Genomic DNA, 26259 nt, shown 5'->3' with positions numbered 1-26259 from the left:
GACTAGAATTCGAGTCCTGCAGCCTACCCTCAAACTCTCTTCCTCATGTAGTAGCTGTGTGACCTTGGCCAAGTGTCTCAGCCTCTCTGAACTTGTTTCCTCATCTGTCAGAACAGTAATACTGACCTTGTCCAGTTACTGTTAGGGGCCAAACAGAGCTCAATAAAGGGCAGTTGGTGGCTGGTGTTACTGTAATCATTAATATTAGTCCTGTTAACTGCCCCGGGGCATGCTGATCACAATGGCTTCCATTCAGTACTGAGGTAGATATTTGCATATTTTATCACAAAAGTCAAATGTGCTTATTGTATAATTTTCAAAGAGATAAAAGTAAAATCCTCCATAATCCCCTTTCCCATATTACAGTTGACAGTTTGGGTATTATATTCCAAGTTTTTTACTGTGTATATGTTAAAATACACATGCAAACATTTTGTTGTCTTTATAAGACCATGCGTTTACAGCTTGGCTTTGTTTTTGCTCCACTTACTAGTGTGCCATGGTCATTGTTCCGCCGCAGGGGCAGCAGCTCTTCCTTTCCACTTCATGACTTTGTGGTTCACTGTCTGGTGCACTTGGCGTTTCATGCCATGATTTTAGCTCTATCCCTGCAGGGCCCTGCTGGCTGCTGCATGACCCTGGCCATAGAGCGCCTGAGAGAACAGGTTTCTGTAAACATTGGGTTTCTTCCTTTCCTCCTCGTTATCTATCCAGTTCTCCGTGCCTCTTCGGTCCAGTTGCTCTGTGTACGGTGCATGCAAATCGGCTGTGACAATGCCAGAAGGGAATGGTGTGAGCACCATGGGTCAGGGGGTTAAGTGACTTCATTAGGGTCCCAGGCAGCTCAGGGCAGCTCTGGGCAGCTCAGGGAGGGAACTCCGAGTGTGGCCCCAACCAGACTTGCACTCTGCTTCTCTTTCCGTTCCATTCTTTTTCCTGGGACATCTCTGATCTCTCCCCCTCTGAGCTGTCATCTCCTGTCTCTCCCACTTCCCACCCCTGCCCTTGACCTGTGCTGCCTCCCTCCCTCCCTGTTGCCCTGTAAGGATGCATCTCAGGAAAAGTGCCTGGATTCCAGTGATGTAGCTGTGTTAATAGAGTGTCAGGAATGTCAGTAAAACAGGTAAGGCTGTGTCCATGCTGTTGTTTCTGTATGTTTTTTATTGGGAGCAGGTGGAACTGGAAAATGAAGACACGTCCTCTGCCAGTGTTTACTGCAAACAGTTTCCTGTATTTGACTGTGATATTTTAAGCTTGATTACCTCCCCCAGTTGATATGTTGCCTCTGTAAATTCAGCTGGCATCTCTTGGCTTCATCGTAATGTGGCTCAAAATACACACTTCTGGGCGATACAGTTGACCTAAAATAAGCACGGAAAGCCTATTAATTGCTGCAGAGTTGGGAAATGAGATGAGCTGTCAGTGCTCAGGCTCGCTGTTAACGGGGCTGTGTTATTTGCGGGATGCTGTGTGAATGCTAACGTGTTGTTTCTGCTCTGTTCCCTCACGCCTTCCCGGATTCAGAGAGAGGTAACCGGCCGATTTTCACTTCTCCCCCCTTCGTGGTGTCTTAACGTGTCTGGCAAAGCTCACTTGCTTTCTTCGTGTCGCATTGCCATCCTCACAACCATCCTTGTCTTTGAAAGGCAGAACTTTTGTTTTGTTTCGTTTTGCCTTTTATCACTAGCATTTAAAACAGTCTGGAATTGGGTCTGCGTCCCTCATTCTCTACTGTGTTTGACCCTGGTTGTGGAAGGGGATGGGCTGAGTGAATAAGTCTAACACCAATGTGGTCACTCACTAACGACTGAGAAAAATCTCATCAGTGTGGCAGGGAGTGAATGTGATGGAAATAGGTTATGTACCATGTTGTAGAAGGAGGCTTTTCATGCTTCTAGGAAAATTAATATCATGGCCGGGCGTGGTGGCTCACGCCTGTAATCCTAACACTTTGGGAGGCCAAGGTGGGTGGATCACTCGAGGTCAGGAGTTCAAGACCAGCCTGGCCAACATGGTGAAATCTCATTTCTACTAAGAATACAAAAAATTAGCTAGGCGTGGTGGTGGGCACCTGTAATCACAGCTACTTGGGAGGCCTAGGCAGGAGAACCACTTGAACCTGGGAGTCGGTGGTTGCGGTGAGCCAAGATGGCACCACTGCATTCCAGCCTGGGTGACAGAGGGATACTCTGTCTCAAAATAAATAAATAAATAAGAAAAATTAGTATTAGTGCTTATATTACATATTCTCTAGAATTTGATTGGTAAGGGTTGGCACTAGGCTACTAGTCTAGCCAGAAGCACTGATTCAGTTTCAGTGTCAATTATTAGCCAAAATATATGGTCCTCCCTCTCCACCACAAGAAGGATAGAACCACAGAAAAGACATCCCTATGACACAAGAGATTTTGACCTCAGTTGTGTTTTTCCCATGCTCTGCATGTCCACCTGCCCATTTGATTGATTGGGGACTTGACTTTAAGCTCCACGATTCCATAGCTCTACCACTTAATAAAAACTCCACTTTTGATGGAAGAAGGGAATTTGGAGATTTTTCTCCTTGAAAGAATGATGGTGGTTCCTGCTGGGCAAAGTGGAGAGACATGAAGGCAGATCTCCTCTTTGTGTCGGAGTTGGTCTCATGTAACCTCCCTGCCTGGTTGGGAGCTGGAAGTGATGATTCCTCAGCCGATATTTCCTGCCACACTGGTGTTGTGACTGCCCCTTGCTGGTGGCTGTTTTCCCCTGTGATGTGCTGCTGTCACAGTCCAGTGGTTAAGAGAGAGAGACAGCATAGAGTGGGCGGTGACATCTGCAGGGCTGGTCTTCCAGAGAGTGTGATTAGGAGAATTTGCAGGTTTTACTGACTTTTTAAATCACTTTGAGGAGACCCTGGCGGGGGCAGGTGGTGGAAGGTTCTGGAGGATGAGGGCTGTGCATGCAGATGTGAGCTCCTTCATGTAAAATAACAGCCAGTCCCATCAGAGTCAATGGTGAGGACATTTTCAGGTGTTTGCTAGTTCCTGTCCTCCTTGTTTATGTGGGTGTCCTCACTGGGAGGCAGTTGCTCTGAATATTAACAGCAGGACCCTGTTCTAGAGAGGGCTACAGATTCTAGTTTGCCCAAGCCACCTCGATAATTGCAGGTGGTAGAATTTCAGATCTGCTGTTTACACACTCTGTGTCTCATGAGCATGCCTGGTGAAGAATTCCCTGCCAAGCCTGTGTGTTTACTCGGGTGACGAGTACCTGGGATGCTCCTTTCAGAGGCTAAAAAACTTAGCATCTTTTTAAGCTTGCAAAGAAGGAGAAAGTAAGTTAAGCTTACCAAGCGAGAGCCTGAACTTTGTGAAATTAGTGATGCCTGCATATGATACATTGGACATTGGGTTAAAAAGAACAGAAAACCAAAGTTTTACATGTGTGTGTGTTGCGGGGGGTCATTCTGGATTGGCCATCTGGAAAGATGAAGTTTCTTATGTACTTTCGCTTCCTGGTTCCTCCCACTCTCAAAACAAGATTTGTCAAAGTGCAGTCAGAAAATAAAAGCATCCAGTCTTGAAAACAGGACTCATTCTTCCTCCAGACCTTGTACAGACTGTCAACAACCCACATTTTTGTATAGCCCAGGAACCCTATAATTACACCGTGTTCTCATGTGGGCTTACCTTTTGAATTCTATTTTGGATCTCATGCTAGGCCCTGCACAGGTGAAACAAAGAGGAGAGAAAGCCCTTTGTCCTAAAGTGCCAGAAGTGCAATGTTTGGATCCAATCCCTTTGCTGCTGTCCTACCCTTATTTGCAGATGGGACCTGCCCTTTGCAATAGCATCAATAGAAAGATAAGCCGGGAGGGAAGGGTCATTGGGTACATTTTAGCAAATCTTAGTATAATTCATATGAGTGCAAATATTTATTTAAAAACACCCCTCGTGGGGCCAGGCGCAATGGCTCATGCCCGTAATCCCTGCACTTTGGGAGGCCAAGGCGGGCGGATCACCTGAGGTCAGGAATTCGAGACCACGCTGGCCAACATGGCGAAGCCCCGTCTCTACTAAAAATACAAAAATTAGCCAGGCATGGTGTCACACGCCTGTAATCCCAGCTACTTGGGAGGCCGAGGCAAGAGAATTTCTTGAACCTGGGAGGCAGAGGTTGCAGTGAGCCGAGATGGCACCACTGTACTCCAGCCTGGGCGACAGAGCAAGACTCCATCTCAAAAACAAACAAACAAAAAAGAAAAATCCCGGCTGGGCGTGGTGGCTCACGCTTGTAATCCCAGCACTTTGGGAGGCCGAGGCGGGCGGATCACGAGGTCAGGAGATTGAGACCACGGTGAAACCCCGTCTCTACTAAAAAAAATACAAAAAATTAGCCAGGCGTGGTGGCGGGCGCCTGTAGTCCCAGCTACTCGGAGAGGCTGAGGCAGGAGAATGGTGTGAACCCGGGAGGCGGAGCTTGCAGTGAGCCGAGATCGTGCCACTGCACTCCAGCCTGGGCGACAGAGTGAGACTCTGTCTCAAGAAAAAAAAAGAAAAAAGAAAAATCCCTCGTGGATAAGGAGACAGTATTTCAAAGTAGGCTTTTTGTTTGACTTCTTTGTCCTCATTTATAATATGGTACCTAGCATTTATTGAATGCCTATCGTGTGCCAGCCTTCACAAATTCCCTCAATAAAACGTACCATGTATTTGACCTGAGCCAATGTGATTGATGTGAAAGATGTTATCAAATTGTGGATACTTGGTAAGGAATCCCAACAACAGAGGATTGGTGAGCGATTGAGTGTAATGTGAATCTAACAGAAAAGGACAGGTGAGTTCCCGCCAGTTACATGGGCTCTGGTGCAGCTGACAAGGTCAACTTGTTCTGTGCCACTCCAGAAAGCAAAGCTAGATCCTACAAGCAGAAGTTACAGGGAGGCAAGGTTACGTTCATCATTTAGAAAAAATATATTTTGAGCCAGGTGTGGTGGCACGTGCCTGTAGTCCCGGCTACTTGGAAGGCTGAGACGGAAGGATCGCTTGAGTCCAGGAGGTCGAGGCTACAATGAGCTGTGATCGCACCACTGCACTCCAGCCTGGCCGACAGAGTGAGAGCCTGTCCCAAAATAATAAAGTGAAAAAAAATATATAAAAATGTTTTAAGAAGACATATATATATTATTCACTGGAGCTTTCCACCAACAGAACAGGCTGATTTATTAAAGAAACGAGATGTCCTATCATGGAAATACTCTAGGTACCACCTGCTGGTGCTGCTGTAAAAGGGACTTTGAAAAGTTAGCCTGAGTCACAGCTAAGAGGTCTGTAGATGCCTTTTGGAAGAGAGGTAAACACATAAGCAAATTCTACTCACACTAAGAGAGTTGCAAAGGAGAGATTTAGGGAGAGAATAAGTAGTTCTGGCTATTTTTTAAAATGGAGCCTGCTTTTGCCAGGCATGGTGGCTCATGCCTGTAATCCCAGCACTTTGGGAGGCTGAGGTAGGTGGATCACTTGAGGCCAGGAGTTCGAGACCAGCCTGCCCAACGTGGTGAAACTCCATCTCTACTAAAAATACAAAAATTGGCCAGGCGCATGGTTCACGCCTGTAATCCCAGCACTTTGGGAGGCCGAGGCAGGTGGATCACGAGGTCAGGAGATCGACACCATACTGGCTAACATGGTGAAACCCTGTCTCTACTAAAAATACTAAAACTCAGCCAAGTGTGGTGGTGGGCGCCTGTAGTCCCAACTACTCGGGAGGCTGGGGCAGGAGAATTGCTCGAACCCAGGAGGCGGAGCTTGCAGTGAGCCGAGATCGTGCTACTGCACTCTAGCCTGGGCGACAGAGTAAGACTCCATCAAAAAAAAAAAAACAAAACAACAAAAAAAAACAATTAGCCACGTGTGGTGGTGCACACCTGTAATACTAGCTACTCAAGAGGCCAAGGCATGAGAATCACTTGAACCCAGGAGGTGGAAGTTGCAGTGAGCCGAGATCATGCCACTGCACTCCAGCCTGGGTGACAGAGCGAGAATCTGTCTCAAAATAATAACAATAATAATAATAATAAATAAAGCCCGCTTGAATAAAGAATCATTTATTCATTCATTCCATAAAGATGGATTAAGCCCCTACTGGGTGATTAGAATGCTATGTAACTGAGAATATGTAAAAGCAATCTTGGTGGTCCTTTTTATTTTTTTAATTAAGAAATTTGAGTCTGTCAGATAAGATGTATTAACACTGTCATTTTTCTCCAGCAAAACTCTATCCTGGTCCTCTGGGAGAGTAATCACTGAGGAAGACAGCCAAAAAGACAGGAATGAAAAGAGTTGGCAACACCAGGGCTCAGTAAGCAGGTGGCAACAGGTACTTGATTCCTGGTACTAGCTTCTGTCACCATTTAAAGAAGAGAAACAAGAAACTATAGCTATAACCCTTCCACTTCCTGGCTTATCAAAGAAAATGCAATGATTCTCATGACTGCAGGCGTTAAATGAAGTGAGACTCCATGTATGGGGAGCAGATGGCTCCTGGCCTAGCCTTGAAAATGGCTGGGGAATGGCATGAGCTGGAGCAGAGGGCAGAAATGGGTCTTGCTGCCAAGTGTCAGATCGTGTCTGATGATCGCAGGTGGTAGAATTTCAGATAACCACAGGTTCCTGGGAATCTAGAAGCTGTTGGAAAAACTGGGAGCGATGTTCTTTCTGGCCCTTGGAGATCTTCTGGGCCAGCTGTGTGGTTTTACAGATGAGATGCTGAAGCCTGGAGCCTGCGTGGCTGTGTGAGGCACCCGGTTAATGAGTATGGCTCCCAGCCTGTCTGAGATGGGACCCTCCTGGTGCTCTGGAAGCCAGGAGTGCTAACGAAAGGATAGCCCTCAAGGGCTCCCCACCTGAAGGCTCCTCAGAGGTGACTGCAGTGGACCAGCCAGCCCCCGTGTCCCATGCAGCAACAGAGCTGGCTACGGGCCCTGCCTGCTTGGCTGCCTGACGCCTGATGGCCGTGTGGCACCCAGCACACTCTTTCCCCCCCAGCTCACATGCTCGGCCTGAGCTGATCACACCAGTTTAGGTTTGCACAGTCTGTCAGGAACACTCTGAGTGTGGAGGTGTGTTTACTACAAAGCAATTTCTTACCCCCTCACAATACAAGAAAATCTAGGAAATACCCTGTTGCTCTTACGTATGACCATACTGGCTTTTAGCATCATAACACTGGGATTGGGAAAAACCCAGTTGTGTAAAAAACTAGTTGGCGACATTTTGATCACTGTGGAAGCCAGCTGATGGGATGTAGAGTTCGTTTACTATCTTCTCCATTTTTATGTGTGTTTGGAAGGTTCCAGAAGGAGAAGAGTAAAAAACAGAAAGGAGAGAGATGGATGAACTCTGTTCTTTTAATTCCTGTACTCCTCAGGCTGGGCCCCAAACTCCTTCTCCCAGGAAAGGGTCCAGGAGGCCAAGGTCACTGCAGACCTCCTTGTGGCTGAGACCATCTGGCCTGTCTCCCACTGTTCTGGAAAGCTCTCTACCCCTTTCCCTCAACCCCCTTTCTTTGATGTCTTTGGGACCAGCCTCTCCTGGGCTTTTCCTGCCCTCTGCTCCAGCAATTTTTTCTCCACCTTCTCATTGGACCTCCTGCCTCAACAAGGCCTCTAAATGTCTTTCTTCCCCAGTTGCCAGGCCTTGGTTTGACATGTTTTTTGTTTGTTTGTTTGTTTTTGAGATGGAGTCTTGCTCTGTTTGCCTAGGCAGGAGTGCAGTGGTGCAATTCTCAGCCTACCGCAACCTCCATCTCCTGAGTTCAAGCTATTCTCACGCCTCAGCCTCCCAAGTAGGTGGGATTACAGGTGCGTACCACCACACCCGCCTAATTTTTGTATTTTTAGTAGAGATGGTGTTTCGCCATGTTGGCCAGGCTGGTCTTAAACTCCTGACCTGAAGAGATCCACCCGCCTTGGCCTCTCAAAATGCTGGGATTACAGGCATGAGCCACCGCGCCCGGCCAGCTTTGTCTTTTCACGCTCCACACTCTCACCTGCTCCCCCGACCTCCCAGATCCATGTCTCCTGCCCAGACCGCAGGCCTCAGCGCAGGGTCCCAGCACCCACCTGCTTGGTGGGCCTCGTCACCTCTGGTGCTCCTCAAGCACAAGCACCCCATACGTCTTGTCCACCCTGGAGCTCATCAGCTTCCTGCACCAAACCAGCCCTCCTTCCCTCCCCCACTCCAGTGATGGGGTGCTTGGCTGTCCTAGCAGGGACCCCAGAGTTATTCTTTTTTTTTTTTTTTTTTTTTTGAGACAGAGTCTCGCTCTGTCGCCCGGGCTGGAGTGCAGTGGCGCAATCTCGGCTCACTGCAAGCTCCGCCTCCCGGGTTCACGCCATTCTCCTGCCTCAGCCTCCGAGTAGCTGGGACTACAGGCGCCCGCCACCGCGCCCGGCTAATTTTTTGTATTTTTTAGTAGAGACGGGGTTTCACCGTGGTCTCGATCTCCTGACCTCGTGATCCACCCGCCTCGGCCTCCCAAAGTGCTGGGATTACAAGCGTGAGCCACCGCGCCCGGCCCCCAGAGTTATTCTTAATCCCCTCCCTCATCCACGTCTCTCACACATCTGCCACTCCTGCCAGCATCCTTCCAGCACCTCTTCCATCTGTCTCCTCTGCCCTGTTCTCACAGATGCTGATTTAGCCTGCACTTTGCTCATCCCCCTGTGCTGGACCACCACAGTGGCCCCCAGCAGTCCCCTTCCCTTGGCCGGCTTTGTCCCACCAAACAAATCACAGGGGGTCACCTGTAATATTGCAAGACTGGGATGGCTCAGAGTAAGGGCCAGTCCTGGTAAGACACAAGGCACTGTGCAAACTGAGTACAGACTCCTGCACAGCACCCCTGCAGCCGCACCTGAGCCTCACCACAGTGCCTGGGGCATATGCATAGGGCAGCTGGGAGTTCTCTCAAACAACTGGGGGGCCTTCTGACCTCCCTGCCTTTGCTCATACCTGTTTCAATGTTCTTTGAACCGTCTGCTGCCATCTTACTGTGATGAGGTCCTTCTTACACCTAAAGAAGCAGCTCAAACCTCACTGCCCATCTGTAACATTAGACGGGCTTGCAAGGCTGGAACCTTATCTGTTTGAATTTGCCTCACTGGTGCCTGATACATAATATCAGCTAGAAGGTGCTTGTAGAAGTAAATTGAATTTTTTTTATTTATTTTTATTTTTATTTTTTTTTAGACGGCGTCTTGCTCTCTCACCCAGGCTGGAGTGCAGTGGCGCGATCTCGGCTCACTGCAAGCTCCACCTCCCGGGTTCATGCCATTCTCCTGCCTCAGCCTCCTGAGTAGCTGGGACTACAGGCACCCACCACCACGCCCGGCTAAGTTTTTGTATTTTTAGTAGAGACGGGGTTTCACCGTGTTAGCCAGGTTGGTCTCGATCTCCTGACCTCATGATCTGCCCACCTTGGCCTCCCAAAGTGCTGGGATTACAGGCATGAGCCACCACGCCCAGCCTTTAATGAATTGAATATTTTAAAAAATATCAGTCTTTAATACCACACCATAAAATCCAAATGGCAGTTGCATTCATTTCCTATTGTTGCTGTAACAAATGACCACAAACCAAGTGGCTTAACGCCACACCACTTGATTCTTTCCATTTCTGGAGGTCAGAAGTGTCAAATCCCAGTGTTGCCGGGCTGTTTCTTCCAGGGGCTCTCGGGGAGAATCCATTTTCTTGCCTTTTCCAGCTTCTCGAGGCTGCCTGCATTCCTTGGCCCCTGCCTCCTGTTCTTTCCCTTAGGAAGAAAGTGCCTCCCACCTTCCCTTGTGAATTTGCTGGACCCACCCAGATAGTCCAGAGTAACATCCCCATCTCAGGATCCTTCGTTGATCACATCCACCAAGCCCCTGTTGGCATGTAAAGGAACATAGCCACAGGTTCCTGGGATGTGGGGAGGGATCATCACTCTCCTGCAGCAGCCCTTTTCAGAAGTCAGGTGCCGAAAAGGCTTTTCACACAGGCAAGTGATGCTTGGATTTCGTCTTAAATCAATGAAATTCGATCGCTTGTATATTTCATTGTCCATAGATGAAGTCGTTCCACTGGTCTGTGCTCTAGGCTTGAAAGAAAGGCCTCAAGTGCCTCTTACAGATCTCTGTATTTAGGGACTCAGGATATGTTACATGAGAGTGAAATGGGAAATGCACAAATCTCTTGACCTCCACAGTGAGGAGGAGACACCTGTTTTATCCTGGGAAGTGATGAAGCCTCTGGAGGGTTAGTTACCGGACTCACCCACCATCATGGACTGACAGATTGCTGCCTCCCTAATCTATTAGCCTCTACCTTGAAGGAAACAACAAAAGATAAGGCTGTTTAAAAAAAAAAAAGTGAGAATTCCTCCCAAAAAAAGCCTGAGGCTGCTGAGTTTCTCCCTGGGGAAGCTGTGGGTTCCAGATGGTTGCCCTTAAGGCATCAGTCACCTTCCTCTGCGCCAAAGGAAAATAAAGATTAATAATCATAATTTTTTAAAGTTAAGCCTAAAAGGCTGCCTATGAAAGAACCGAGGCACAGAGGGCACAAAGCCGAAGTTCAATAGGAATAATCCATTGCTTATTGACCAGGGCCTGTTCATTTGCCGTGTCAGTAACCTTGGGACGTTGCACTCTGGGGCCTGCCAGCCACCATGAAGAGGCTGATGGATCTTGGAAGCTTCTATCAGAGAATGTCAGAGCCGGGGAGGGACTTGGAAGTCATGTTTTTCAACCCCTTCACTTAAAGATGAGGTTAAATTCCATGCCCAGGGTTGGTGTAGCTAAGTGGAAGCAGGGCTGAGACTCAATTGTGGGTGGCCAGAATCTCAATGCCTGGCCCTTCTGGCTGCTGCTGTCTTAGAGGACAGACACAGCAGGTGACACCTGTAACAGTAACTACAAAAGATATGATATAACGACCTCTTCTTTGTAGCACAGAATGTAAATGCCATGGGCATTTTGATACAAGCAGGGTCCTGGGGCCAGAGGACCAGGCGGACCGTGGAGCTGGGCTAGGCTGAGTAGATGGGCGTGCGCTGGACAGTGTGGGGAGGGACACTGGCCACCACATGAGGGAGGACACTGCTGTGAGCAGACACCGAGACCCATCTCTTCGGGAGCAGCGGGGAGTGCCGCGCAGTGGGAGGAACATGCTGGAAAGTTGGTGTGACAAATTTTGGAACTCTTAAAATCCACCCAGAGGTTTTTGGACTTTGTGTGGTTGACCACAGGGAGCTTTGGGGAGATTTGGCCTCAGAAAGATGGTGGCTACACATGGAAGTTGGAAGGATTGGAGTTGTGTGCCGGGAGACGTGGTGTATTTCTGAAGGACCCTCTAGGGAGGAGAACCAGAAGCAAGGCATCCCTTGAGTGTGAGCTCCAAAAGGGATGTCTTCTGTCCATTTCTTACGTGTTGCCTTGATGGTGGTTGAGGCTGGATGGGAAGGCCACAGTGTGGAGAAGACTGTGCTCACCCATCAAAGTCTTGGCCCAGTGCCTTGCCCCAACCTACCCCCCAGCCCAGTCGTGGAACCCATTCAGGACTGAGCGAGGGCCGACTTTCCCAACAGGAAGGAGGGATGTGTGCCGCAGGCCTACACTTCTACTCCGCCCGCAAACATGTATTGGTACCGGTGATACGCCGCGCCTGGAATAGACGCTGGGATGAGTTAGGCACAGTCATTTTCATGGAGCTGCGGAGTGTTGAGGCTAAGACACACTCAGACACTTGCCGTGCCCCCTGTATGTACTGTGTGTGCGAGGAACCTTCCAGGCTCTCGCCTGTCTCCAGCTGAGTCCTGGCAAAGGGATGGAGATGGCCTGAGCACAGGCAGGGAGGCGAAGAGCGGCTTAGAATGGCTGCGTGGTGAGGGGGCTGGAAATGGAGGGATGGATGCCAGAAATTTCCAGGAGGTGAAACAGGACGAACGTGGGGATTGGGTGTTGCACGTGAGGCAGGGGGAGTCCGGTTCTAGCATGGAGGACACTGAGCTAGGACGTGAGGAAGCAGGAGTAGGTTGGGAGGAGAAATGTTGGGGTCATGTGTGGATTGCCTGTGATTAAAGCGTCATGGGGCAGCCAGGTACGGTGCTGCTGAGCTGGAGCCTGGGCTTAGGGAGCCCCACTGCAGGGCTGCCTGGGGCATGGCGAGGTGAGGTTGCGAGGCAGGGTTTTCCGGCCAGACCTTCACAATGGCCAATTGCCTGCCGTGGTAAATCCTGTCCCTTCCCAAGGCTGCCAAGGCTATCTTGGGGAAAGTATCCATCATAGTCTATGGAAAGGCTGCCACGTCTTACCTTAAGAGAAATAATTTAAAAATTCCTCTGTAGGCTGGGCGCAGTGGCTCACGCCTGTAATCCCAGCACTTTGGGAGGCCGAGGTGGGTGGATCACGAGGTCAGGAGATCGAGACCGTCCTGGCTAACACAATGAAACCCCGTCTCTACTAAAAATACAAAAAATTAGCTGGGCGTGGTGGCGGGCGCCTGTAGTCTCAGCTACTCGGGAGGCTGAGGCAGGAGAATGGCGTGAACCCGGGAGGCGGAGCTTGCAGTGAGCCGAGATCACACCACTGCACTCCAGCCTGGGCGACAGAGCGAGACTCCGTCTCAAAAAAAAAAAAAAAAAAATTTCCTCTGTAGTCATATCTCCAGACAGTATCCTGGCTTAGCATCAGATGCAAATAAATCACTGTGATCCATTCCTGGATGGGTAAAGCTGGTTTTATATATATAAAAAACACATATATATGTGTGTGTATATATATGTGTGTGTGTATATATATATATATATATATATATATGTAAGAACACTTTCATCTTTGAACCGCTGTCCTCCAATGTTAACGTTGAGAAATATAGTTGTATCGCATGGTTCTTTTGAAGCCAAGTAATGTCACAGTCAGTATCTTTTTTATCAATAGAACGAATGTGAACACCCAGTGTCAGCTGCATGTTCACCGAGGTGTCTGAGCAAGCAATAAATAATGCGCCGCCGCTGCCATCTCTCTGAGATCTGGAGTCTGAGACGTGTTTAACACAATCAAAGGCCTTTGATAGGACTGCAGTCTGTGGTGTCTCTGTGTTCTGACATTCCCTGTGATTGCCCTTCAACTGTCTCAGTCAGCTGTGGGCTAGTCCATTGTTTGTGCACATGTTTATACATCAGAGCCTATTGTTTGCTTCCGCTGCACCACTGTCTGTGTCATTATATCATCATGTGATTCATGCACTCCTCAAGCCTTTCTGTTTTCTAATCATAACACTGGTTATTAAACTAGATAGAAGGGTTCTGTGAAATTCAGTTTTCACTAAGGGTTGTTAGAGATTCCAAGAGTTCAACAGACTGGGTTTTGAAGTTATCGTAGGTTTTTTTTTTTTTTTTTTTTTTCAGAGGGAGTTTCACCCTTATCACCCAAGGACTCAGTGGCACAGTCTTGGGTGCAGTGGCACAGTCTCGAGTGCAGTGGCACAGTCTCGGCTCACTGTAACCTCCGCTTCCCGGGTTGTTCAAGCGATTCTCCTGCCTCAGCCTCCCGAGTTGCTGGGATTACAGGCGCCCGCCACCATGCCCAGCTAATTTTTTGTATTTTTAGTAGAGACAGGGTTTCACTGTGTTGGCCAGGCTGGTCTCGAACTCCTGACCTCAGGTGATCCACCCGCCTCGGCCTCCCAGTGCTAGGATTACAGGCATGAGCCACCGCGCCCAGCCTTTTTTAAAAAAATTTTAGAGGCTAAGTCTTGCTCTGTTGACCAGTCTGGAGTGCGGTGGTATGATTATAGCTCCCTGCAACCTCAAACTCCTGGGCTCAAGCAATTCTCCCACCTCACTCTCCAGAATAGCTTGGACTACAGATACATGCCACTGCACGTGGCTTTTTTTTTTTTTTAAGACAGTGGATTCACTGTGTTGCCTGGTTCAAGAGCTGGTCTCAAACTTCTGGCCTCAAACAATCATCTTACCTTGGTCTCTCAAAATGTTGGGATTACAGATGTGAGCCACTGTGCCTAGTCCACATTGTAGGTATTTTACTCAGAAATGAATTTCTAATTGTCATAAAACTATATGTTAGGAAGCTATTGAAATTTAATTTTTCTTTTAATCATTGCATACATTGTTTACCATTGACACGCTGGCTGCTAGCTCAGTTAACTTCATAACTAAAGTATGTGTTGGTAATCAGCTTCTCTTACTAATGTACTGATACATTTTGCTTGCACAGGGATTTTGCTTATGTAGCAAGAGATAAAGATACAAGAATTTTGAAATGTCATGTATTTCGATGTGACACACCAGCAAAAGCCATCGCCACAAGTCTCCACGAGATCTGCTCCAAGGTAAGGTGGGTCAGGGCAGTATGGGCCGCCTCTCTTTTTTTCTTACTGCATAAAGGTATGTGGAAGGAGGAGTGGGCACATCGACCTGCAGTTGAGCTCAGGGAGAAGTAGGCAGATTGTTCAGCCAGAGTCATTAAAGTATTCTTGCTGCGGGGCAGGCATCGCTCTAAGTAGCACTCCATCTACACAAAATGAATAGAACCGTAGTCCCTCCCGCTGCCTGGAAACATATATATATATATGTTCAGCCAAGTCATTAAAGTATTCTTGCTGCGGGGCAGGCATCGCTCTAAGTAGCACTCCATCTACACAAAATGAATAGAACCGTAGTCCCTCCCGCAGCCTGGAAACATATGTATCTCAGGTAGGCAAAACAATGGCAGAGATACGTACACCCCAGAAAACTGGGAAAAGGAGTCAAAGCGGATTTTCCAGGGGCAGGGCCATCTGACCTGAGAGTGAATGTGGGTAGAGAAAAAGGCTACAGGAAAGGTGGCAAGAAACCATCCGGGGTTTCTGCAAATGTGGGGAGCTGGGGGTTGCCGTTAACACACACTGACCTCCTGAGGACACATCGTGGCTCCTAGAAGCACCCTGTCCAGCTGGGAGGCAAGACTGTGGTCTCATGCTAGTGAGGGTCCTGCTTCCTTAAACAGAGTCACAGAGCCTCAGAATGAGAACAAACAGTCTGGCGTCACCAGTCTAGCCTCCGCCTCCCACCAGCATTGACAGCCCCCTTGCAGACATCCCCCCACCCTCTGCCCTGCACTCCCATGGACTCCCACAGGTGGAGTCTCTTACTTTGCAGGAGGAGGTTCTATTACCGAGCAGCTCTGGCTGTTACTGATTTCCTCTTTATGTTGACCCGAAATCTTCCTCTTGGAACCTCCAGGTACTGACTGGAGATCTACCATCTGTAGCAGCAGAGAAAGGTCCCCCCATTCTCTTTGCTGGCCAACTCTTCAGACACTTGAAGCCTTGCTGCGTTTTACCATGTGTTGTGTGTTTTAGAGGCGCTGGACAAGCATCTGTCATTGAGTCTTCTTGCCCCTGACTTCCTCCCTCTCCAGATCTCCCACCCCCATCTCTGCAGCCACTTTTGGGTCGCATGGCTATTCCAGGTCCCTAACTATCGTTTTCTGGGCACACTCTGGTTGGATCCCCCAGATGAACACAGTATTCCGAAAGTGAGCAGAGAGCAGACCAGGGCCAGGGACTGCTCTGTCCTTTGACCTCCAAGGATACACCATTGTGGTGCTCGATGTTCTTGGCAACCACATCACCCCCTGATTTCTCTTCACATGGTGGCAGCGGAACCCCCAAGACACTGGCAGAAGCTTCTTTCAGCCAGCCCTTTCCATGCCCCAGACTTGGTTAATTTCTTGAATTTAAATGCAGAATTTTGCCATCTCCTCTGTTGAATGTCACCTTTCTGATTCAGGCTGACATCATAACCCAGCCTCACTCCCACAATTCCCCCTGAGCCAGCAAGACCCAACCCAGGTCAGGGGTTGGCCCAGCCTGTTACCCGAGCAGGAGGTGCAAGCCATGGTGCCTGAGGGAGGGACAGGGACAGGGAGTTGTCCCCAGCCTCAGAATGAAGGAGCGCCCCAGTCTGCTGCTCTGACTCCCATGATGGGGACATGCAGGATGGGCACTGGTCTTGCGATCACCACGTTTATTCCAGCCCATGTTCACATTCTTGCATTGATGAGACTGGGGTATTGCTGCCGTTTGTAGCATTGCAGCCTGCTCCCTGGATTTCATTTCTCATTCATTCATGCAACACATAGAATGGAATGCCATTTATGTGCCAGGCACTATCAAAGGCACTGGGGAGAGGGCAATGACCAAAACAGAAAAAAAGTCCTTGCCCTTATGGAGCTTATATTCTGGCATAAAGCCCTCAGAACATGGCCTGGCACAGAAGAAGTATGCAGGAAACACTTGATTTTATTCTTGTCGGCAGCCCTCTTGCTCGCTGCCCTGGGCAAGGATCTGGAGATAGGCAGAGTGGAGGTCCGCGATGGAAATGACTTTCACTCCACTTGGAATGGAAAACTTAGTCTGGGAATGAAGATCGGAGTTACTTTTGGGGTCACTAAAGGGTGGGCTTCTTTCAGTCCCTAAACCCACAGCACTGTATGTAACTGGTGGAGAACAGGAGTATAAAGTGCTTTACTCTTAAGAAAGCAGACATCAGTGTCCCTTCCAGAAGAGAAGCAATTTAGAGCAGTTTGAGGATAACAGCAAAAATAGCAGGTGTATTAGTCGGTTTTCAGCTGCTAATAAAGACATACCCAAGACTGGGTAATTTATAAAGAAAAAGAAGTTTAATGAACTCACAGTTCCATGTGGCTGGTGAGGCCTCACAATCATGGTGGAAGGTGAAAGGCATGTCTTACATGGCGGCAGGCAAGAGAAAATCAAAGCCAAGCACAAGGGGAAACCCCTTATCAAGCCATCAGCTCTTGTGGGACTTACTCACCACCATGAGAACAGTATGGGGGAAAACTGCCCCTATGGTTCAGTTATCTCCACCAGGTCCCTCCCATAACACATCAGAATTAAGGGAGCTACAATTCAAGATGAGATTTGGGTGAGGACACAGCCAAAGCATGTCAGCAGGAAACATTTCTGAGCACTTAATGCTGTCTGGGCCTTCCCTGTGCTTGACACACTCACTCATGTGATCCTCAGAACTACCATCTGAGACAAATACTATTATCACCTCCGTGTGCAGTCGAGACACAGGAGGTCAGGTCACTTGCCCAAGGTCAAGGTCACACAGCTAGTAAGTGGCAGAGGTGCAGTTTGAACCCATGTACTCTGTCTTCAAAGGGTGGCATTTGGAAGCACTGGAAGAAGCCATTGCTGTGGCTGCCACTGGCCACTGTGGGCCGGTAGGGTCCATGCAAGACCAGGGAGACTCGTTTGAGTTGTTTCTAGTAGAGGTGGGAGCCTGGCGAATGGAAAAAGTCCATTCCAAGCAATCAGGAGACTGCTACTGTGAGGAATAGTTTTTCACCTCTCATCCCCAGAGAAAATGAGCGGAATTCCTCAACAAAATATGTAGCCCAGAGATACAGGGGTGGGACTTCAGGCAGTAGACTAAAGCTGATCTAATTAGCTTGGAAGTGAAGTCAACCTAGATACTTTACAGGCTGGAATAGCTGAAGACATGGGGGCTTGAACCCACGCTCCAAAGCTGCACTTTTTCCCCCTTAGATTATGGCTGAACGGAAGAACGCCAAAGCGCTGGCCTGCAGCTCCTTACAGGAAAGGGCCAATGTGAACCTCGACGTCCCTTTGCAAGGTAAGTCAGCGGCACCTCATGTCTTCGTTATGGCCCTGTCCCTCCTGGTCCAGGACTGAAGGCTCTCAGATGGTTCTCTGGTATTTCACGTCTCCTTAAAGAGCACACTCAACTCAGCACAAGTTGAGCCCGCACGCGGGATCCCACAGAGGCACAGAGTTGATCTTGCATCACTAGGGTTAGGCACAAAGCCAGGATGAGTTTTGTTGTTATTGGACAAGGTTAAAGAATATTGTCTTTAGTTTTTGCCTTTGTTTTCATTTTGTTTTGTATTTTATGTTCTTTGTTTTAAGAATACTGTCTTCATATTATAATTCATGTACAGCCTGGGATAAGGACCCTGGCTGGTTTAAAAACACGTGGGTTGGGCTGGTCTGAAGGTAGTGAGTTACCTCAGTTGATGATTCAGCCAGTTACAGATTGACCTCCTTGTCCTCCTCATTCTCCCCTTCCCACTACTATACTTGACTAATCTTAAAAAAAGAAAACGTGGGCCAGGCGTGGTGGTTCACATCTGTAATCCCAGCACTTTGGGAGGCTGAGGTGGGTAGATTGCCCGAGCTTAGGAGTTGAAGACCAGCCTGTGCAACACGGTGAAACCCCATCTCTACTAAAATACAAAAAATTAGGCAGGTATGGCAGCATACAGCTGTAGAATTGCTAGAACCCCAGAGGTGGAGGTTGCAGTGAACCAAGATCGCACCACTGCACTCCAGCCTGAGCAACAGAGCGAGACTCTTGTCTCTAAAAAAAAAAAAAAAAAAAGTAGGTTGATTACTTGGAACTCAGTTATCTTCCTATGTCTCTGATTGTGCCCCTTGAGGTTACATTTTCTCTGGGCATCAATCACACCTAATTAAATAGGACACCAAAAGCTGCTACTTAATATACATCAAAGAGACAGTAGCAGCTTTAACACATAGATGCCACTTCCTGCTTTCAAATGCATTCCTATCTTGAAAGTTGAACAGGATTTTGACAGAGCCCCAATATCCGGAGTAATGCTGCTCTTGTAGAATAGTTGTTACATTTACATCCAGAAACATAGGGCGTTATGGCACAGGGCGTGTCCTGAGCATTCAGGTGACGCAGAGCCATGGCTGTTGTGCACATGTGTGTTGGAACCACTGAGAAAGATGTGTTGCTTTTGTTCCCTATAGTAGATTTTCCAACACCAAAGACTGAGCTGGTCCAGAAGTTCCACGTGCAGTACTTGGGCATGCTACCTGTAGACAAACCAGTCGGTATGTGAAACGTTTATTGTCTTTCCACTTTGCAAGTGTGCGGGAGCTCACAGGAGGCGTTCGCCCTCTGAGGAGGGTGAGGTCTGCTGTTTACTCTCACGCCTTGTCTTGAATCAAACTGTCACCTGCCAGAGAACATAAACGGTCCTGATCAAAAGATCAGTAGAGGGACAGGCCCTGCTGCTTTGACCTGTCATCCCCAGCATGTAGGACTTTAGCAACACAGACGTGGATTTCTTGTTTACCCAGTAGTCCAGAGCTGTGTGACCCAGGGCCGTGGAAGAGCTCTGCTGCTCTGAAACGAGGCCTCCGTCTCTGAGGCCAGGGCACCTGCTTCGTGTCTTGTCAGCTGGCGGGCTGGGAGAAAGGACTGTGGAGGCTTCATGCTGTCAAGGAGTGACGCAGTAGTGGCCCACACAGCATTCAGCTCACATGCCAGGGGCAGAGTGTAGTTGCTGGGCTATACCAAGCCAAAAAGAGACTGGGAGATGGAGCCTTCACCAGGGCTAAAAAAGGCTGTGGAGAAATCACAAGCCACGTACACGGCCAAGGGGGCTGTAAGATGGTGCAGCTGCTTTGGAAAACAGTCTGGCATTCTTCAGAAGGTGAAACATAGTTACTCTAGACCCAGCAACTCAGTTCCTAGGCGTAGACCCAAGAGAAATGAAAACATTTGTGCATACAGAAACGTGTATGCAAATGTTCACAGCAGAATTATTGATGAGAGTCAAAAAGCGAAACAACCCTTATGTCCTGACAAATCAACTGACAGTTGGATAAATAAGATGTGATACTTCCATACAGTGGAATTTTATTTGGCAATAAAAAGGAGTGAAGGACTGAAGTGCGCTCTGGCATGGATGAAGCCTGAAAACATGCTATGAGGGAAGTCAGTCCCAAAAGACTGCATACTGTGTGATTCCATTCACGTGAAATGCCCAAAATAGGCAGAGCTCTAGAGTCAGAAAGTAGGTAAGGGTTGCGCTGGTCTAGGAGAGTTGGGGGGGGCGGTGGGGAATGGAGAATGACCCCTACCAGGTACGGGGTTTCTCTTTGGGGTGATGAAACTCTTCTAAAATTGATTATGGTAGGTCTAGCACGGTGGCTCACACCTGTAATCTCAGCACTTTGGGAAGCCAAGGCAGGTGGATTGCTTGAGCCCCCAGAAGTTCAAGACCAGCCCAGGCAACATGGCAAAACCTCATCTCTACAAAAAAAATTCAAAAAATTAGCTGGGCATGGTGGCATGTACCTGTAGTCCCAGCTACTCCAGAGGCTGAAGTGGGAGGATCACCTGAGCCTGGGAGGCCGAGGCTACAGCGAGCCGTGATTGTACCACTGCACTCCAGCCGGGTGACAGAGCAACACCCTGTCTCAAAAAAAAATTGATGATGGTGATGGGTGCACTCTGTGAATGTACTAAAATCCACTGGATGGCACACTTTACATGAGTGAATTGCATGGGAATGATACCTCAATAAAGCTGTCACTCACACCCCTATCCCCCAGAAAAACTGTGGGAACAGCTGGCAAAAGGGCCCTACTGAATGGGGGGATCCACCATAAAGGTGCCATCAAGACACAGCGAGGGTGGGGAGAGGCTGAAGGGCCATGGTCTGCTTAGGTAGACAGCGTGTCGGGTACCAGGTCCCCGGAGCTTCTCCTGACTCTCCTCTCCTACTGAAAAGGCTGTTATTTCTTTTTTTTCTTTTTCTTTTTTTTTTTTTTTTCTCTGAGACAGAGTCTCACTCATATTTGCCCAGGCTGAAGTGCAGTAGCGTGATCTCAGCTCACTGCAACCTCCGCCTCCTGGGTTCAAGCAAGCAAGTCTGGCTACTTTTTGTATTTTTAGTAGAGACAGGGTTTCACCATGTCGGCCAGGCTGGTCTCGAACTCCTGACCTCAAATGATCCTGGCTCAGCCTCCCAAAGTGCTGAGATTACAGGCAGGAGCCACTACGCCTGGCCAGAAGCTGGTATTTCATTCCTATTGAGCGAACATGAGAATGAAGTGTCCTGTCTTTTATTAAAAAAAGATAAGTCTGGGCGTAGCTGTTATTGGTGATTTGGGCCCACATTTGAGTGTGGTAAGTGGCTTTAGGACACTTTAAATTATCCTTTTCTGTCCCCAGGAATGGACATTTTGAACAGTGCCATAGAAAATCTTATGACCTCATCCAACAAGGAGGACTGGCTGTCAGTGAACATGAACGTGGCTGATGCCACTGTGACTGTCATCAGTGAAAAGGTGAGAAGGAATCTTCAATGACATTGGCGTGTCTTATATAGTGAGTATAAGATACAGTGGTTTTCTGTGGAACTTAGGAACATGGTCAAGGCTGGAGTTGTGTGTCCTTGTGATTAAGATGGCCTACATTTGAAAGATTTGGCCCTTTGTCTGGGTCTAAATATGTGCATACCTCTGTTTTCCTGTGGCCTGAGAAACTTCTCTTCTGGTGCTCCTGATTCTGTCTTCCTCATGTGCCCCAAAGACAAATTATTTGCTAGAGGTGACTGTGTGACGCTAGTAGTCGCTCACTCTCAGGGCGCCAGTATTGCCTGGGCTGTGTGATCTGGGGATGGGAAGCAGAAGATGCTTCCATTTGGGAGAGTCCTGTGACCATCAGTAGCAGAAGGAGCTATTGGTTGTCTTGAGAGAGGCCACGTTAGCCTCAGCCCAAATTATCTCAGTTTTGTGGTTGAAGAAACTGAAGCACAGAGAGGCTAAGTCATTTGCCCAACATCACACAGTTGGAAGCAATGGAATCAGGATTTAAATCCAGGCAACCTGGCCCGGACTCGTGCCCACTTTTCTATTCTGCCTCTGTGAAGCACCTGCCAGGAAAAGACCCCCAGTCATCAGCCTGCACCACAGCTGCCCGGTTCACCCTGGAGAGAGGAGCAGGGTGCTCACTGCCTGCCTCCAGCTGGCCACGCTGAGCTCTCCTCACCTCTTCAAGCAGGTCCCGCCCTTCCCCACACCAGCATCATTGCAAGCACCGCACCCTCCATGCTCCACCCTCTGCCTACCTGACCCTTACCCAGATCACCACGGCCTCCTTCCTCCTGAGAAAACTTCCCAACCTCTCACACAGTGTAGTTCGCTCATTAAACACTCCCAAGGCACCAGAGTGAATATTTAATTAGTCAAGATGTTAATGATCCAAAAGTCAACATTTTGGATGTGTTTATTAATTCAAAACTTGCATACGGTTCTTGCAAAGGATGTGGTGTTCATCCCTATAAGAAAGAATTCTGAACATTTCTTTACGCCACCTCATATGGATCCCAGATGGACACCAGTTTGCAAGAAATAAAAGAAAAAAACAATTTGACAACTTTTTGTTGATTTGGCAGCTTTTTGTTTTCTGTGGTTTTAGATGGAAATGTGATTCAATGTGCTGTTTAGTTTGGGTAAGAATCACTGGACAAAGAAAGATACCGTGAATCCCTTTTTTCTGGTGCTCTGGGGGTTTACTTGGCCAAATGGGTTTTGGGCCACCAGGTGTCCTGTATTTGGGCTAGATGTAAGAAGTATGGACGGCACTGTTCCTCCCCACAGTGAACTCACAGCCACGTGGCATAATGAAGAATGGGACACGCACATCACACCCCATGACAGCAGTGTAGTTCAGAGCAAGAATGACCTCCAGAACAGGGTAGCCATGCAGTGATGGCCTCTTCAGACATTTAGGCAAGGTTCCACCTTTCGAGAAAAACACAGGTCCTTTCTGAATTCGGCCTGGCTATACTTTCTGAATGCCAGTTCCTATGTGCTGCCACTCTAAGCTTGATCCTGGGATCTCCTGATTGGATGCCGCATAATGTCTCTTGCAGAATGAAGAGGAAGTCTTAGTGGAGTGTCGTGTGCGATTCCTGTCCTTCATGGGTGTTGGGAAGGATGTCCACACATTTGCCTTCATCATGGACACGGGGAACCAGCGCTTTGAGTGCCACGTTTTCTGGTGTGAGCCTAATGCTGGTAACGTGTCTGAGGCGGTGCAGGCCGCCTGCATGGTGAGTTATCCCGGTACAGGCTGTTGAGCCCTCCCGCCTCTGCTCATCTCTAATATGCCATACATTAGAGCAGAATCACTCACAGAAATGAAAAAAGTTGAATCCCTAAAGTAGTGCTTTACTTTATAACACCGTCATTCCTAGGGCCAGAATCAGTTATGATAAACAGATTACATCCCAAAAGGCCAGAACTCCTGAAAGAAGTGAGGCCAGATAGAGGCTCCGATGAGCTTCATAACCACCAACTTGACGACGGTCAATCCTTGATCCCAAATCAATTTCATGTGTGAAATGTTGGTCATGCATGAGTTGGTACTGTTTGGGTTCAATTCTGTACTTTAAAAATCAATACATTGACTTTTATTTCCAGTGATTGGTTTCTGTACACCATTCTTACATATTTTATTTATATCTGTTAACTCAGTCCTTACGACAACTCTGTTAGGTAGTTGTTAGTTCTGTTTTATTTATGAGAAAATAGAGACTTAAGAGAAGTTAGAGAATGGGCCTCTGGGCTTGTCGGTAAGTGACAGAGCCGAGCCTGGATTCAGCCCCAAGCTGCCAGGTGACAAAGTCAGGGCTCTTTACGCCACATGGATACTTGGAAACAAACAAGAATCCCTCATTATTCCTTCAGCACGTATCCTTTGTGCATCTCTTATGCCAGACACTGCAAAAGTTCTAATAAAAATGAGGGAACTGGGCCGGGGGCGGTGGCCCACGCCTGTAATCCCAGCACTTTGGGAGGCCGAGGCAGGCTGATCACTTGAGGTCAGAAGTTCAAGACCAGTCTGACCAAATGGAGAAGCCCCGTCTCTACTTAAAATACAAAATTAGCCAGCGTGGTGGCGCATCTCTGTAATCCCAGCTACTCGGGAGGCTGAGGCAGGAGAATCACTTGAATCTGGAAGGCAGAGGTTGCAGTGAGCCGAGATCACGTCATTGCACTCCAGCCTGGGCAACAAGAGGGAAACCCATCTCAAAAAAAAATGAGGGAGCTATATGAGTGTGGGCACCAAAGCCTGTGGGCAGGTGTGTTCTAGCAGCAGCAGGTTGGGTACTGGGCCCGAGTGAAGGGAGGTGCGCTCCAGATCGTGGTGGGCTTATGATGATGGCGTGTGGGGCCTGATTTTCTTCAGCAGGGATTGCTAAACTGGGGATTGAATTGATTGTATTTAGATTTATTTATTTATTTATTTATTGAGATGAAGTTTTGCTTTTGTTGCCCAGGCTGGAGTGCAGTGGCATGATCTCAGCTCACTGCAACCTTTGCCTCCTGGGTTTAAGTGATTCTCCTGCCTCGGCCTCCCAAGTAGCTGGGATTACAGGCGCCTGCCTCCACGCCCAGCTAATTTTCTGTATTTTTAGTAGAGACAGGGCTTCACCATGTTGGCCAGGCTGGTCTCAAACTCCTGACCTCAGGTGATCCACCCGCCTCAGCCTCCCAAAGTGCTGGGATTACTGGCATGAGCCACTGCACCCAGCCTGTATTTAGATTTTAGAAGAGTATCCAGCAAGAAAAGAAGACAACAAAGTAAAGGATAGGTTGGAGGAACAAGGCTGAGGTGGCAATCAGCCAGGAGGCCAGTTCCTTCTGCAGATGGGAGAGAGGAGGAGCGTCCAGGACAGGAGAGCGGCGTTGGGAACAAACAGGAGCGGAGGCTTTGAGAGGCGCCAAACTGCCTGGCTGGGGGAGGACTGCTGCATGTGAAGTCCCTGGGCTTCATTTAATTCAGCTTCGCACTTACGGGCTGGAATCTGGCGCATTCAGCATGACCGAGATACAGTCCTTGCATTGTAGAGCTCAGGTATAGTGGGGGAGACACAGAAACCCAAACCCTGTTACAGTGTAGAAAGTGCTGTAAATAAAAGTATGAGGATCTTCACTTTCAGCCAGGCATGGTGGCACATGCCTGAAGTCCCAGCTTCTGAGGAGGCTGAGGTGGGAGGATGGCTCAAACCCAGGAGGTCGAGGCGCAGTGAGCTATGGCACCACTGCAGTCCAGCCTGGGTGACAGAGTGAGACCCTGTCTCAAAAATAAATAAATAAGAAAAATAAGTATGAGACTGTGCTGGATTGAGAACTGGGAAGAAAAAGAAGTGGAGGCCCTAAAAGCAGATAACTTCCAAAGTTTGCCAGTGACGGAGAGCTTGAAGGGCAGCATTGGAGGGTTTGTTCATGTGTTTATTTCAGGACAGGAGAGGCCTGCCCCTTTTTTGTTCTTTATTCTTTATTTTTTTAAGAGATGGGATCTTGCTATATTCCCCAGGTTGGTCTTGCACTCCTCCCTGGAATGACAGGGGAGCACCACCGTGCCCAGCTAGGTTTTCTTTTGTGGAAAATGGTGGTAGATAAAGAGTCATCGTGGAGACTGGGCGCAGTGGCTCACGCCTGTAATCCCAATACTTTGGGAGGCTGAGGCGGGCAGATCACTTGAGGTCAGGAGGTTGAGATCAGCCTGGCCAACATGGTGAAACCCATCTCTACCAAAAAATACAAAAATTAGCCCGGTGTAGTGGCATGCACCTATAGTCCCAGCTACTCAGGGAGGCTGAGGTGGGAGGATCGCTTGAACTTGGGGGCGGAGGTTGCAGTGAGCCAAGATTGCACCACTGCACTTCAGCCTGGGTGAAAGAGTGAGACCCTGTCTCAAAAAAAAAAAAAGAGAGCCAAGGGGAGGGACTTAGCCTCTGAATTAGTTAGAGAGACCTTTTACTTTGAGATAGTCCAGAAGATGCTAAGAACCAAGAATGGGTGGAACTTAGGGAAGGGAAGGGAGTTATCTGACCGCCCCGCCCCATACAGCACATTGTGAGGTTATGAATGAAGGGAAAGTTTGCACCTGTAGTCCCAGCTACTCAGGAGGCTGAGATGAGAGGACCCCTTGAGCCCAGGAGTTCAAGTCCAGCCTGGGCAACATAGAAAGGCCCTATGTCTAACAAAAATGTTAAAAGAATGAGGTGAGAGAGCAGATTGCAAAGGTGGGGCACAGAAAAGAGCCATTTGACCTTTATCACTTGAAACAGAGCAGGAAGGAGGGAGAAGGGGAGCCCTGGCGTTGAACGCTTGTTATCTGGTGTCACACTTAAACCATCCTCTGTGAGAGTGGCTAACTCCCTGCAAGAACTGTGGGGTCAGGATTCTAACTCAGACACCCTGGATATGCAGGAGCAGGGCTGGGGTTCAGGGGAGCAGGGACAGTACAGGAGTCAGGTGAACCTACTGACCAGGTGCAGGGAGTTGATGAGATAAAGGAGATCTGTGAAGAAAATAGAAAATGGGAGATTTCAGCCAAGCGAAAATGGATGACAACTAT

The 26259-nt window shown here is 48.4% G+C and overlaps 1 protein-coding gene across 25 annotated transcripts in view; it reads left to right on the top strand.

Annotated features, from left to right (window-relative positions):
* Positions 1–26259, top strand: part of APBB2 (amyloid beta precursor protein binding family B member 2) — a 405899-nt gene that overhangs the window by 373422 nt on the left and 6218 nt on the right. For 20 of the 25 annotated variants that reach the window (XM_055246442.2, XM_063619806.1, XM_063619800.1 and 17 more), the window contains 5 exons: positions 14252–14366; positions 17595–17682; positions 18843–18926; positions 21058–21173; positions 22763–22942. In XM_055246442.2, the coding sequence (XP_055102417.1) occupies positions 14252–14366; positions 17595–17682; positions 18843–18926; positions 21058–21173; positions 22763–22942 (583 nt within the window). Of the gene's footprint in view, positions 1–1524; positions 1531–14251; positions 14367–17594; positions 17683–18842; positions 18927–21057; positions 21174–22762; positions 22943–26259 lie in introns of all 25 variants that reach the window. The other 5 variants (XM_055246440.2, XM_055246444.2, XM_063619812.1 and 2 more) reach the window with 2 other exon arrangements.

The sequence above is a fragment of the Symphalangus syndactylus genome, chromosome 16, assembly GCF_028878055.3.
Source record: "Symphalangus syndactylus isolate Jambi chromosome 16, NHGRI_mSymSyn1-v2.1_pri, whole genome shotgun sequence".
Taxonomy (NCBI): Eukaryota; Metazoa; Chordata; class Mammalia; order Primates; family Hylobatidae; genus Symphalangus; species Symphalangus syndactylus.
Note: the sequence above shows the minus strand (reverse complement) of the source record. Positions and strands in the feature narration are given on the sequence as shown.